Genomic DNA, 13,328 nt, shown 5'->3' on the forward strand with positions numbered 1-13,328 from the left:
ACAAGGGAGCCACATTTGCTATCCTCCAGTCTTCTGGCACTATTCCTTTAGACAACGAGGACATAAAAATCAAGGCCAATTGCTCTGCTATCTCCTCCCTTGCTTCCCAGAGAATCCTAGGATAAATGCCATCAGGCCCAGGGGATTTATCTATTTTCACCCTTTCCAGAATTTCCAACACATCTTCCCTACATACCTCATTCTACTTAATTGTGACTCAGTACTCACATTGACAACAATGTCCTGTTCCTGAGTGAATATTGACGAAAAGTATTCATTCAGTGTCTCCCCAATCTCTTCCGCCTCCACACGCAACTTCCCCCTACTATCCTTGACTGGACCTATTCCTACCCTAGTCATTCTTTTATTCCTGTCATACCTATAGAAAGCCTTAGGGTTTTCCCTAATCCTATCTACTAAGGACCTTTCGTGTCCCCTCCTTGCTGCTTTTAGCTCTCTCTTCAGGTCCTTCCTGGCTACCTTATAACTCTCAATCGCCCCAATTGAACCTTCACGTCTCTCTTCAGGTCCTTCCTGGCTATCTTATAACTCTCAATCGCCCCAATTGAACCTTCACGTCTCTCTTCAGGTCCTTCCTGGCTATCTTATAACTCTCAATCGCCCCAATTGAACCTTCACGTCTCTCTTCAGGTCCTTCCTGGCTATCTTATAACTCTCAATCGCCCCAATTGAACCTTCACGTCTCTCTTCAGGTCCTTCCTGGCTATCTTATAACTCTCAATCGCCCCAATTGCACCTTCACGTCTCATCTTGAGATAGGCCGCCCTCTTCCATTTAACAAGGGATTCCAATTCCTTATTAAACCACGGCTCCCTCACACGACCCTTTCCACCCTGCCTGACGGGTACATACTTATCATGGACACTCAATAGTTGCTCCTTGAACAAGCTTCATATCAATTGTGCCCATGCCTTGAAGCCTACTTTTCCAAGCCACGCATCCTAGGTCGTGCCTCACCGCATCATAATTTCCCTGCCCCCAGCTATAATTCTTGCCCTGCAGTGCACACTTATCCTTCTCCATCACTAGAGTAAAAGTCACTGAATTGTGGTCACTGTCCCCAAAGTGCTCACCTACCTCCAATTCTAACACCTGGCCTGGTTCGTTACCCAGAACCAAATCCAGTGTGGCCTCACCTGCACACATTGGACAAACACCGACCCATCTAACGAACTCGAGCTATAGCTTTCCCAGTCAATAGATGTTAGTCTTACTGGTCTATAATTCCCAGGCTTTTCTTTGCAGCCCTTCTCGAATAATGACACAACATTTGCTACCCACTAGTCTTCCAAGACCTCACCCCTGACTAATGATGATGCAAAAATATCAGCGCGGGCCCCTGCAATTTCTTCTCCAGCCTCTCGCAGTGTTTTTGGATATATCTGGTCAGGACCAGGAGATTTATCCACCTTCATACATTCTAATACATCCAATACCTCCTCTACTGTGTAACAGACTGACCCAAAGGTATCAGTATAAACCTTCCCAAATTCCCAAGTCTTCACGTCTTTCTCCATTTATAACACAGAGGAGAAATATTTATTGATAACCTCCCCCATCTCCTACAGTTCTGCACATACATGTCCACTTTGGTCCTCGAGGGGTCCTACTCTCTCTTTAGTTATTCTTTTTCCTTTAATATACTTAAAGAACTTCTTTGGATTCACCCTAATCCTCTCAGCCAAGGCTAACTAGATACTTACAATATCTTTCTGGGACTCTGGGAGACTCGTTATATACTCTTACCGGGGCGGCACGGTGGCACAGTGGTTAGCACTGCTGCCTCACAGCGCCAGAGACCCGGGTTCAACTCCCGCCTCAGGCGACTCTCTGTGTGGAGTTTGCACATTCTCCCCGTGGCTGCGTGGGTTTCCTCCGGGTGCTCCGGTTTCCTCCCACAATCCAAAAATGTGCAGGTTAGGTGAATTGGCCATGCTAAATTGCCCGTAGTGTTAGGTGAAGGGGTAAACGTAGGAGTATGGGTCTGGGTGGTATACGCTTCGGCGGGTCGGTGTGGACTTGTTGGGCCGAAGGGCCTGTTTCCACACTGTAAGTAATCTAATCTAATCTAATCTAATCTCATGACACTCTCAGAGTGCTATCATTGTCTCCATGGATCAAACCTTTGCAGCTTCCACTCAATAAAACAATACAACTCTTCCTTTGTTTCCTAACAACCATTCTACTTAACTGTCAGGCAGACTGCAGAAAATATTACATGATCCCCTTAATATATCCTCAATTTCAAACTAAGGTTCCAAAATATAATTATGTTTTAAACCTCATAATGGTATCAAAAGTGTACATGAAAATCAATTAAGAACAATATTAGGGCTGTAAAGTTGTGATTATTACTCTCCTGGCAGCACTCCCTATGTTTACATAGGAAAATTAGCCATCTTAAGGAGGTGCAGGAGAACACCAGATAAATGAAAGAATATCCATTGAGAGTTGTAGTGATTGTAACAATGTCGGGAGAAAATGAGGACTGCAGATGCTGGAGATCAGAGCTGAAAATATGTTGCTGGAAAAGCGCAGATTCTCCTGCTCCTTGGATGCTGCCTGACCTGCTGTGCTTTTCCAGCAACACATTTTCAGCTTGCAACAATGTCAGCCAGGTGAACTTCATAGGATTAGAGTTCCCTAATTGGGGAGGGGGGGAATTGAGGAAGCTGTCCTAGAGGTGGTCGGAAAGTGTGTAGGGGTGGACCAAAAACTGGAAGGGGCATAGGGCGGACCGAGAGCCTGAAGGTGTATAGGGACGGGCTGCCTTAGAATGGCCGGAAGGTGGGAGGGACGGGGGGCATTTGCTGGGTTTCTGGGGTCTGTATTGTATGCACTGTTTTTTTATGTAATTGGACTGTCTTGTATGTACAAATGTCATTGTTACTGTTTTGTAATGTTTGAAACTGGAATTTGAGGTTTGTTCTCATTTCCCTGAAAACAGTTTGAACGGTAGGTGTTAGGGCCTGGCTTTGCTGCTCCTCTCCCTTGTAAAATTGCTGTTTCTCTGTATACAGCTGTTAATGTTAATTGTTTTGTAAACTATGAATTGTTTAATAAAATTAAAGAAATAAACAGGAGTGTCTGAAGTTCTATTCCATATGAGAGCTGGCACTGAGGAGGCCGAACCAGTGTCAAGTACTGAGCATGTGTAGATAAATGGGGACTTGGTGATGGGATATCGTCCTCTGTGGAGCTATTTCAAGAATGAGCAGCTACAGTAGACGATGGGGGAATAAAGAAAACTACAGGCAATAGCACTTGATGTGAAGTTAAATAAATAAATGTATTTCTTACCATCATGTCTCATAAGCAGGTCACTCTCACAATGTAGAATTTGGTTATGGAAATTAGCATTTTGTGTCTTGGTTGCTTCTGGCTGTGTTGGGTCATTTACATCGTCCTGAACATTCACATTGACCTTGCTGATAGTCTGGCCCTGATCCTCAGGAACCAATTCTAGATTGTCTTTCAAAACACACTGCTGCTCTCCCAAATTTCTTTCATAACTCCTTTTGTTTCTCTCCACAGTAATTGAGCTGTTTGAATCTAAAAATAAAGAATTTGATGAGACTCTTAACAAGAGACTTCTTAAAATTAATTCCCAGGATCGATATCCCATTTTTAGGTGTGCCTGGTTTTACTCCTGGTATTACTATATGCCCTCTTGGTCTTGTAGTGCCAGAGTTAATCCCAGCCCCACCCCTCATCTCCCCTCCCCAGCTTAATGGTAATGGTAGAATGGGGAGATATTACATCATGTCTTTACAGAAGGTGATTGATTCTTTTGCTGCCCAATATCATGTCTTTGACGCCCAGTTCTGAGTTGCTATATCTGATTTAAAACTATTCAATTTAGCACAATGGTAGTGCATTTCACACTAAAGGAGGATATGCTGAAAATGTGTTGCTGGAAAAGCGCAGGTCAGGCAGCATCCAAGGAGCAGGAGGAGAATCGACGTTTCGAGCACGAGCCCTTCTTCAGGAACACATGCTCATGCCCGAAAAACGTTGATTCTCCTGCTTCTTGGATGCTGCCTGACCTGCTGCGCTTTTCCAGCAACACATTTTCAGCTCTGATCTCCAGCATCTGCAGTCCTCACTTTCTCCTAAAGGAGGATATGCTCAAACGAAGATGGATACTTTGCCTCTTCAATTACTATGTAGTGGTCACTCCAACCAGTAATGTTATGGACAGATATATCTATAACACATTAACAGGTGAGGTCAAGTAGGCTTTTCCATTTTGTTAGATCATTCATCACCAGGACAAATCTAATCCTTTAAGATTTTAAAACAAAAACAGACATATTTGGAAAAGCTCTGGCAGCATCTGTGGAGTGAAATCAAAGTTAACGTTTCAAGTCGAGTGACCCTTCCTCAGACACTAACCATTTGGTCAGTGATGGTGCTACTGAGTTAATGAGGTGATAGATATTGAAGTCCCCACCCAAAGAACATTTTATGTCCTTTCAGGTGCTTCTTTCAAGTAGCATTCAACATGGGGGCATAATGCTTTATCAGTTGGGGTGCTAGTAGGTGATCCTCTCCAAGCTGCCCATGGTAGTATGGTAGTAGGTGATCATCTCCAAGCTGCCCATGTACCTGTTGGCATGAGAATTCATAATGTGTGCAGTCAATAATAAGTACTACAAGGGTAACTCCAAAATGACTATATATTGCTAGTGGGTCTGTCAACATACCAGAGGGGATTGTAGTATCTGGCACATAGTCATATTCATGGATTCATATCTGGCAATGTGAGGTTGTTGCTTGATCAGCCTGTGGGGCAGCTCTTCCAATTTTGATAAAAGTCCCCAGATGTTGGTAAAGGGGACTTTGCAGTGCTGACAGGGTTTGCCATTGTCATTTGCAGTGTCTAGGTCCATCCAAGTTCATTCCTTTTAGACATTTTTCTGGCGTTTTTTGATACAACTGATTGGTTTAGTGGGCTCTTTCAAGGGGTATTTAACAGTCAACCACATGATGCATCAAAAATGCCAGCTGTAAATTCCTTGATTCAGACTCTTCGTGATCCAGTGCTGAATAAATGGATCAAAAACTCAATCTTTTCCAACTGAACACTTGTCTTCAGCATTTTATCATTGAAGCTGCCAACCGCAACTCAATTGCTGAACTGGTGAACCATCGTTTGTTAATTACTTTTTTTTAATGATAGGAAGTCTTTAAAATAAGATGTCTAATTTGGATAATCTTTCAATGGTCCTTGTGATGCTGAGTAAACAGATTGGTGTAATATGATCCATGCTCATGGTCCTAATTATACTTGGTTTATTCTTAATCTCTCTAAATTACATATTTAGATTAATACTAAACAGTGACACTGAATTGTTTGCACAATTGGAGTTACTTTGGGTCTATGCATAAAAAGGGGAGAAGGAAAAAACAGTTAATATCAGTTCTGTCACATTATTTCTTTCACCTACAACATTTTACAAATCGTCTATTAAATTTGCTACCATAAATTTTAATTTTGGACAGATTATCCAATTGGTTACCAGCTGTATCTAGGCTTTTTCTCTAAATCACCATCTGTTAACCCCCTTCTGAAATTTATATGTGAACATAGGTGTGGACAGGCTGAGACTCAACTTCTTCTAATTAAATATCTTGGCACATATATTCTGCAGTTTGCTTGCCAATTCTTAGGGTTGGTCTATACTCCAGAAAGAGGAGGCAGGACAAATAAAAACCTTATATTTTAATATAAAATTGTACCATTTCCTGTATATTTAAATTTACACATCTACATATAGTCATATACAATGCTTTTGCACCACTTCTCATTTTGTGACTGAAAAGTAATGTATGAGTCTTGAATCTATATTCATAGTATTAAATCCAGCTTCCTTTACATTAATATAAAAAACTGCACCTGTAATTTTGCTATAGGACAAGCTAGCTTGATTTAGAAGATAAATACTTTGCCACATTGAAAACAAAAGACATGGGATGCAGATTAAATCATATGTTTTAATTCTGCAGGTGATGAATATTCATTGAAACATCATTAAGCAATGGGTCAACATCTTTAAAAAAATGGGAAAAATGACTATTCCCATTTGCCTTCTAGATATTTTTGGGTAGTAGAAATCTCGAGGCCACAATTATGGAGGTAGCACTATAATGTGTAATCTCCAAATCATTCAAAAGACTTATGTTCTGCTATCTAGTAAAAATTTATGAGTAAGGTGAATCCTCTTATGAACAAGGTCACAACATCTTTAACTTTGATAATCCTAATGCATTTCTTTCTACCTGGTTCTAAATCCTAGCCTTTAGCTGTCATTTAATTCTGACACTTGTTACAGATTTAACTTCTGACTCGTGGAATCATGGATGCAGAGTACTTTGAAAATTAACTTTTTTATTGTTAATTTTCACTAACAATATGAATAAAAGAAAAAGGAATCAAATCATTCAGATACTCAGAATTACAGGCTATGCAATAATGCTGGAGGTGTGACACTTTCAAGAGTTTTAAATCTTATTCTTCATTCAGACTATGAAAACAATATGATTTGTTGCTGAAATGATTGTGATTAAAACACCCCTAAACAGGAGGAACGGACTGCAAACATGAAGTTTTTATTCAGTGGACTTAAAGTGAATATTATAGAAAACCATATTTTTTCCTGATTATCCAAGGACATAGAAACATTGCAGTTGTGGATCTTTGTTTTAAAAATTGTTTCATTCCAACAATACTTGTAGGGATTTTCATTTCATTTTACCACTGTGCTTCCATGAAGGAGTCTCTACATGTCCAAGCAAAACATATCTTTTGAAACACTAAAATATTTGAGGTATGAAAACAATATATAAATGCACTGTTTTTTGTATATTCATTTCTGCATTATTTCCTTCAGATACCATTCTGAAAATAATTCTGTCTAGTAATTTGATCAACAGCATGAACAAATATATTTCACTTTACTGAAAACAAAAACCTGCTGGAAATCCCAGCAGTTTAGGCAGTCTCCTCGGAGAGAGAGCAAGCTAACATTTCAAGTTTACATGACTTGAAACAGTAACTTGCTCTCTCTCCATGGACGATGCCTGACCAGCTGGGATTTCCAGCATTTTTTGTTTTCAGTAAATTCAAGCATCTGCAGTAATTTGATCCTATATTTCACTTTACTTCAGCTTTCACCAAATTTCCTATTTTGTTGGTCATTAACAACCTGCTTCATAAAATTGAAAACTCCAATTACTTCATCGACACATTTAAAATGGTGTCTAATCATCACCTTAAAACATTCCAAAGTTTTACAACCAATTCAAAATACAGTCATAGATGTTAAACAAGCAACTGTAGCAAAAACTGTTGATTTCAACTAGGACCCACAACAACAGTTGAACAAGTGAGCGAGAACCAATTTTGGGTGATATGGATTGAAGGAGTGATACTGGCCAAGATATCAACTCTTTGAATAGTGTCTTTTGAAAGCACACATAACACCTTTATTTGTTGTTTTATCAAAAAGATAGCACTTTGAATAATGCAACATTTCCATAGTAGTGCAATGAAACAAGTTCTTAGAATTACTTAATTCAGTACAATTATAACTCCCATCACATATCACAAACATACATAGCTCAGCACTTCAATGCATTAGGAAACAGCTCCCCTGAATGTTATGGGTGAATAGCCATTTACTATGGGACTGGATAAAACAGAATAGGAAGATTCTGTTACATCCCAAAGCTTTATTGGCAGCCATAGGTAAAATGGCAAAGTTGACCCATAAACTGTTAAGTCAGAGAGAAGAAACTAGCTGAGGTGTTGCTCCCAAAAGATTATTGCCCAAGAATCCTTGAAGGCACATGTAGATAAGATGGCTAAGGGGGCACATGGGATACTTATTCATCAAGGCACTGAATACAAGAACAATGAGGTTATGATGGAGCTGAATATAATGTTAGTTAGGCCATTGCTGCAGTACTGTCTGCTGTTCTGGTCTCCTCAACATAGGTAGGATGTGATTGCACTAGAGGGTCCACAAGAGATTCACTCAGATATTACCTGGGTGATTCAGCTATGCAGAGAAACTACATTGGCTGGATTATTTGCCCTACAGCAGAGAAGGACAAGAGGCACTCTGATTGAGGTATACAAAGTTCTGAAGGGAATAAGCAGGGGAGACTGGGATATTTGTTCCCTTTGTATAGAGGTGGGGGTCAATAATTAGCAATAAGAAGCAGGAGGCTTAGAGGGATTTGAAGATTTATTTTCACCGCAGGGTTGTGGGTATCTAGAACTCTGCCTAAGAGGCAAGAATCCTCAAGGCAGTTAAGAAGTATGTGCATGAACACTTGAAATAGCATACAAGGCCAAGTGACAGAAAATGGAATTTGGATAAATAGATCTTTGGCGGCTATGATAGACCCGATAGGCCGAAGAGCCTCTTTCCCCGTATTGTTAAAAACTCTAACTCGTAATTTTTACTAGGTTCCCTGCTAAAATCGATGTTCAACGGTTAGGAAACCAATTGTATGATTATGTTAGACCGCAGGAGACCAAACACACAGCTTATTGATTACTATTAACAGGTAGCATATTGTGTTCATTATGACTAAATCACTTCGTCAGGTTGATTGTAACTAATTGTTTAAGGAACTGATGAACTTTTTAGGTGCAACCTCAGATCTAAGTTATGTAGTATTTTTGACATTACTATAGGAACTTGCCTTTAGGACTGGAATCTGCGATTCTCTGGTCTACGTGTGACCGGGATTGGCACACGATCTCCCCGGTCTCCTGGTCTGCTGTCCCGCACCCTGATACCAAACTCGGGAGATCTTCCGGGGGCCGGTTGTGGTCGCCAAGATCCAAGCTGTCAGCGTCAGTGAGCGTGTTGCGGCTGGGTGGCTGTGGCCGGGGATCTCCAGGTGCCGAAGCGGCTGATGTTGTCTTCACGCTTGAGGCACAGCCCATGGCGAGTGACCCTTTCCACCCTGCCCGGGGCTTACGACTAAACGATCGAACGTTTTTGTTTCCTCGACTCGGGGCCTTTTAGTTGAGGCATCAATGAGCTGCCAATTGTCCCAACTGCACATCTCCGCCAAAGAGAGAGGAAGCTTCAGTTTACATGGCAGAGGCTTGGCGTTGCTAAGCTACACCCATTGGCAATGGTGGAGCATTGTATTCCAGCCAAGAACCATTTAAAGGGACAGTGCTTATTAGTAATAGCTTGTATCACTGGCTTTTGCATATACACACACACACAAAATCCATGAAGTAATATATTGCAACGAAATAATTTTATAGAACAATGGTTAATTTATTGTGAAAACTGATTTTAAAACTCTAAATATAAACAATTGCACAAAAAAAGGAAAGAAAATCAAGCGACCCACATAACGCAAATCCTTTTATATCGGACAGTAACATTGCAATACCAATACATTTAAACAGGTGCCTCAACTTTTCTTCAATCTGCTGAGGAAAGCCATCAGTCTACAGGAATCACTCGTTCATGGCCCGGCAAGTCTCATGTTTATAAACATCGTCTCATTCTAGGTAAACTACTCAGGTTAGATCAAGGAAGGAAAGTTGTTGGTGATTTGTTGGAAAAGCAGAATGTCAGGTTTAGTCATTTGTCACCGACTGTTCACTCAGCGCAGGAACAGCGGCAGATTCCCAGAAAACTGCCGTCACCGCACCGACACCTGGTGGAAAGGACATGATGGTCCCAAATACTTTCATAATTGTGGAGAGAAGCGTGTAAGGAAAGTGAGTGAGGGGGCACTGTACCAGGTGGGTAGGCGGTAGGTTGGTTTTTGGGGGGTTGTCAGGTCAGAGGGGAATAGGGTCGGACGGGGAAGGTAATCAGCTCAGGAGGGTCGGGTCGGACTGGGAGGGTAAATCTGCTCGGGGGGGGGGGGGTGTAGGAGGGGAGGGTCAGACTGGGAGAGTAATCAAGTCAGGTCGCTTTGAAGAATGTCAGGGACAGAAACTGGACAGTTTTGTAGTTACATAAGAATTACAACAGGTTTTCAAATTACTCTGATTTTCTAGACGATCCAAAGTCAAAAAGTGTGTTGCTGGAAAAGCACAGCCGGTCAGGCAGCATCCGAGGAGCAGGAAAATCGACCATTTTCCTGATGAAGGGCTTTTGCCCGAAACGTTGACTCTCCTGCTCCTCGGATGCTGTCTGACCGGCTTTCCACCACCACACTTTTTGACTCTGACTCTCCAGTCCTTACTCCAGTCCTAGGGTAACTATCCGGGTAGCTCCTTAACTTAGCTGAAGTTTCCAACTCCTGGAACTTTTACAGAGTCCTGGCTTTTACAGTCGGAGCTCACTAGCCTCCCAATTCAACCCTAGCCCCCTGTACCCACTGACCGCCCGCAAACCAACTTGGCACTGTGCCCACTTTCCCTACACTCTTCACAATTTATTAAAGTGTATTTGGGTCCATTAAACTCTTTTTCAACAGATCTCGGCCTCTAGCACGGATTCTGCGTTGAGTGAATTGCGAGCCTGGAACTTATTCAAACATTTGAAAATGCCGGATAGTTATCCATCCGAAGTTTAAATTTCCCACCTATTTTCCCACAAGGTTGGCTGTGTTAGAATTTATGTCTGGTTCCGACCACAACTTCTTTCTACGCTTCAGCAAGGACAATCTTCCAATCATAATTCACATCTTTAAATCAACGCGCATAAAGCTTTCATGCTGTGAACTTTTGACGTTTGATTAAGAATACAATCGGCAAATTGCTGCAACATAAGCCCTGAAATACGAACAAGGTCGAAAATACCCAACAGATCAGATAGTAGCTGTGAAAGAGAAAGGTAGCGGAGGACGATAAGGCATGGGAGCAGAAATTAGGCCATTTAGTCTCCGCCGCCATTCTAAGTTTCTCAACCCCACTCTCGCAGTAACCCTTGATCCTCAAAACCCTATCTATCTCAGTCTGAAATATACTCAATGACCTGGCCTCCACAGCCTTTGTACAATTGTAGCAGAACGTCCCTGCTCTTAAATTCAGTCCCTTTAGCAATGAAGGCAAATATTCCGTTTGACCTCCTGTTTATCACTTGCATCTACAAATCAATTTTTACCCTCTACACAACAGCATGCTGCAATCTTTCACCATTTAAACAGTACTCTGACCTACTATATTTACTTCAAACATTTACCAACATTGTACTCCATCTGCCAGACCCTTGTCCACTTACTTAACCTATCTAAATCTCCCTGCAGACCCTCCACATCCTCTGCACAGTTTATCTTTCCACTCAATTTAGTTTCATCAGCAAACTTGGATGCATTACACTCTGTCTCCTCTTCCAAATTTCTTATATAAATCATGAACAATTGTGAATGACCCCTCTCGGCACCCCACTCACCACTGATCTCTAACCAGAGAAACATCTGTTATTTCCAACTCTGCTTTCTATTGGTTAACCAGTCCTCTACCCATGCTAGTACATTCCCTGCAACTCTATGCATATCTAATGAATGAATCTTTTATGTAGACCCTTATTGAATGCCTTCCGGAAATCCACTGCGCTTATTACATCCTCAAAGAACTCCAGTAAGATTGTCAAACACAACCTTCCCTTCCTGAATCCATGCTAAGTCTGCTGATGGAACCCTTTCCATCCAGATGTCTCACTATTTCTTCATTAATGATAGCCCCCAGCATTTTCCCAACTGCAGATGTTAAGCTAACTGATCTATAGTTACCTGCCTTTTACCTACACCCTTTTTTAAACAGCAGTATGACATTTGCTGTCTTCCAGTCTGCTGGGACCTGCTCGGAGTCCAATGAATTTTGGTAAATTACCACTAACGCATCTACTATAACTTCCACAATTTCTTTCAGCACTCTGGGATGCATTCCATCAGGACCAGGGGACTTTTTTTTCTTTTACACAGTGAAAGACACAAAGTGCACGAATCTTAATTCAAATTCCACCACCAGGAAGATAGGAAAACACCCAGGTGGCCAGTGACAAACACTGTCCTTCACATCAAAGGGCAGTGCTGTGTGATCAAAACAGTGAAGGGGAGGGTAGGGACTAAATCAAAATAGAGTTGGAGGGAGAAATGATGCACTCCACTCCCTGCGGCGCTCACCTCTCCCTGAACAACTCCAGGGTGTTGGTCGACACTGCGTGCTCCTTCTCCAAGGACACCCGGGCTCTAACGTAACCGCAGAAGAGGAGCAGGCAGGGACCAGGGGACTTACCTACCCTCAGACCCTCAAGTTGCTCAACACTACCCCTTTAGTGATAACAACTGAATGGAGGTCCTCACCTCCTATCATACCCTTAATATCATGCTTTGGCATGGTAGACACATCTTCCACTGTGAAGACTGACACAAAATAGTTATTCAAGACCTTGGCTGTTTCAGCCTAACCCAGTACTAATTCCCCTTTCTCATCCTGCGAAGGAACTATGTCCACTTTAGCCGCCCTTTTTTGTTTTATATATTTATAAAAATGTTTCCTATCTGTTTTTATATTCTGTGTTAGGTTGCATTCATAATCTATCTTTTCTTTCTTCATTGATTGCTTTGAGGTTCTTTGTTGCTTTTTAAACTTTTCCCAATCTTCCTGTTTCCCACTACTCTTGGCTACTTTATAAGCCTGAACTTTTAATTGATGCCTTCCTTTATATTCTTGGTTATCCAAGGCTGGCTCTTCCTATCCTTGCTATCCTCGTTTTTGACAGGAATATACTTTCCTTGAGCACTGTGAAAAATCTCTTTGAAAGTCCTCCACTATTCCACCATAAAATTTATGCTCCCAGTCTAATTTAGCCAACTCCTTCCTCATCCCATTATGGTCTCCCTTGTTTAAGCATAACACCCTGGTTTTAGATGATACTATTTCACCCTCCATTTGCATCCAAAATTCAAATCATACTGTAATTGCTCTTTCCAAAAGGATCCTTAACTACAAAATCACTCATTTTACCTGTGGCATTACACAGGACCAGATTGAAGATTGCACCCTCCCTTGTAGGTTTGGTAACATTCTGTTCAAGAAAGTTATCACAGAAGAGTTCTATGAACTCCTCTCCAAGACTGCCTCTACCAATTGATTTGGCCGATGTGCATGTTAAAGTTCCGCATGATTACTGCCACCAGATATTTCTTGATTGATCACCTGTGCCATTGTAGCATTATTATTGGGTGGCCTATAGACTACCCCACCAGTGACTCCTTCCCCTTATTATTTCTGATCTCCACCCAAATGGATTCAATATTTTGCTTCTTAGATCCTACATAATCACTCTCTATCGCCCTAATTTCATCCTTAA

At 41.5% G+C, this 13,328-nt stretch overlaps 1 protein-coding gene across 1 annotated transcript in view; it reads right to left on the reverse strand.

Annotated features, from left to right (window-relative positions):
- The window catches only part of LOC122565256 (actin-like), a 30,450-nt gene extending 21,318 nt beyond the window's left edge, over nt 1-9,132 (reverse strand). The window contains exons 1-2 of the mRNA XM_043721031.1: nt 8,737-9,132; nt 3,322-3,573 (exon numbers count right to left, since the gene is read on the reverse strand). Coding sequence (XP_043576966.1) covers nt 3,322-3,573; nt 8,737-8,983 — 499 coding nt within the window. The 5' untranslated portion in view covers nt 8,984-9,132. The remainder of the gene's footprint in view (nt 1-3,321; nt 3,574-8,736) is intronic.
- Between the last annotated feature and the right edge of the window lie 4,196 nt (nt 9,133-13,328).

Source organism: Chiloscyllium plagiosum, chromosome 31, assembly GCF_004010195.1.
Source record: "Chiloscyllium plagiosum isolate BGI_BamShark_2017 chromosome 31, ASM401019v2, whole genome shotgun sequence".
NCBI lineage: Eukaryota > Metazoa > Chordata > Chondrichthyes > Orectolobiformes > Hemiscylliidae > Chiloscyllium > Chiloscyllium plagiosum.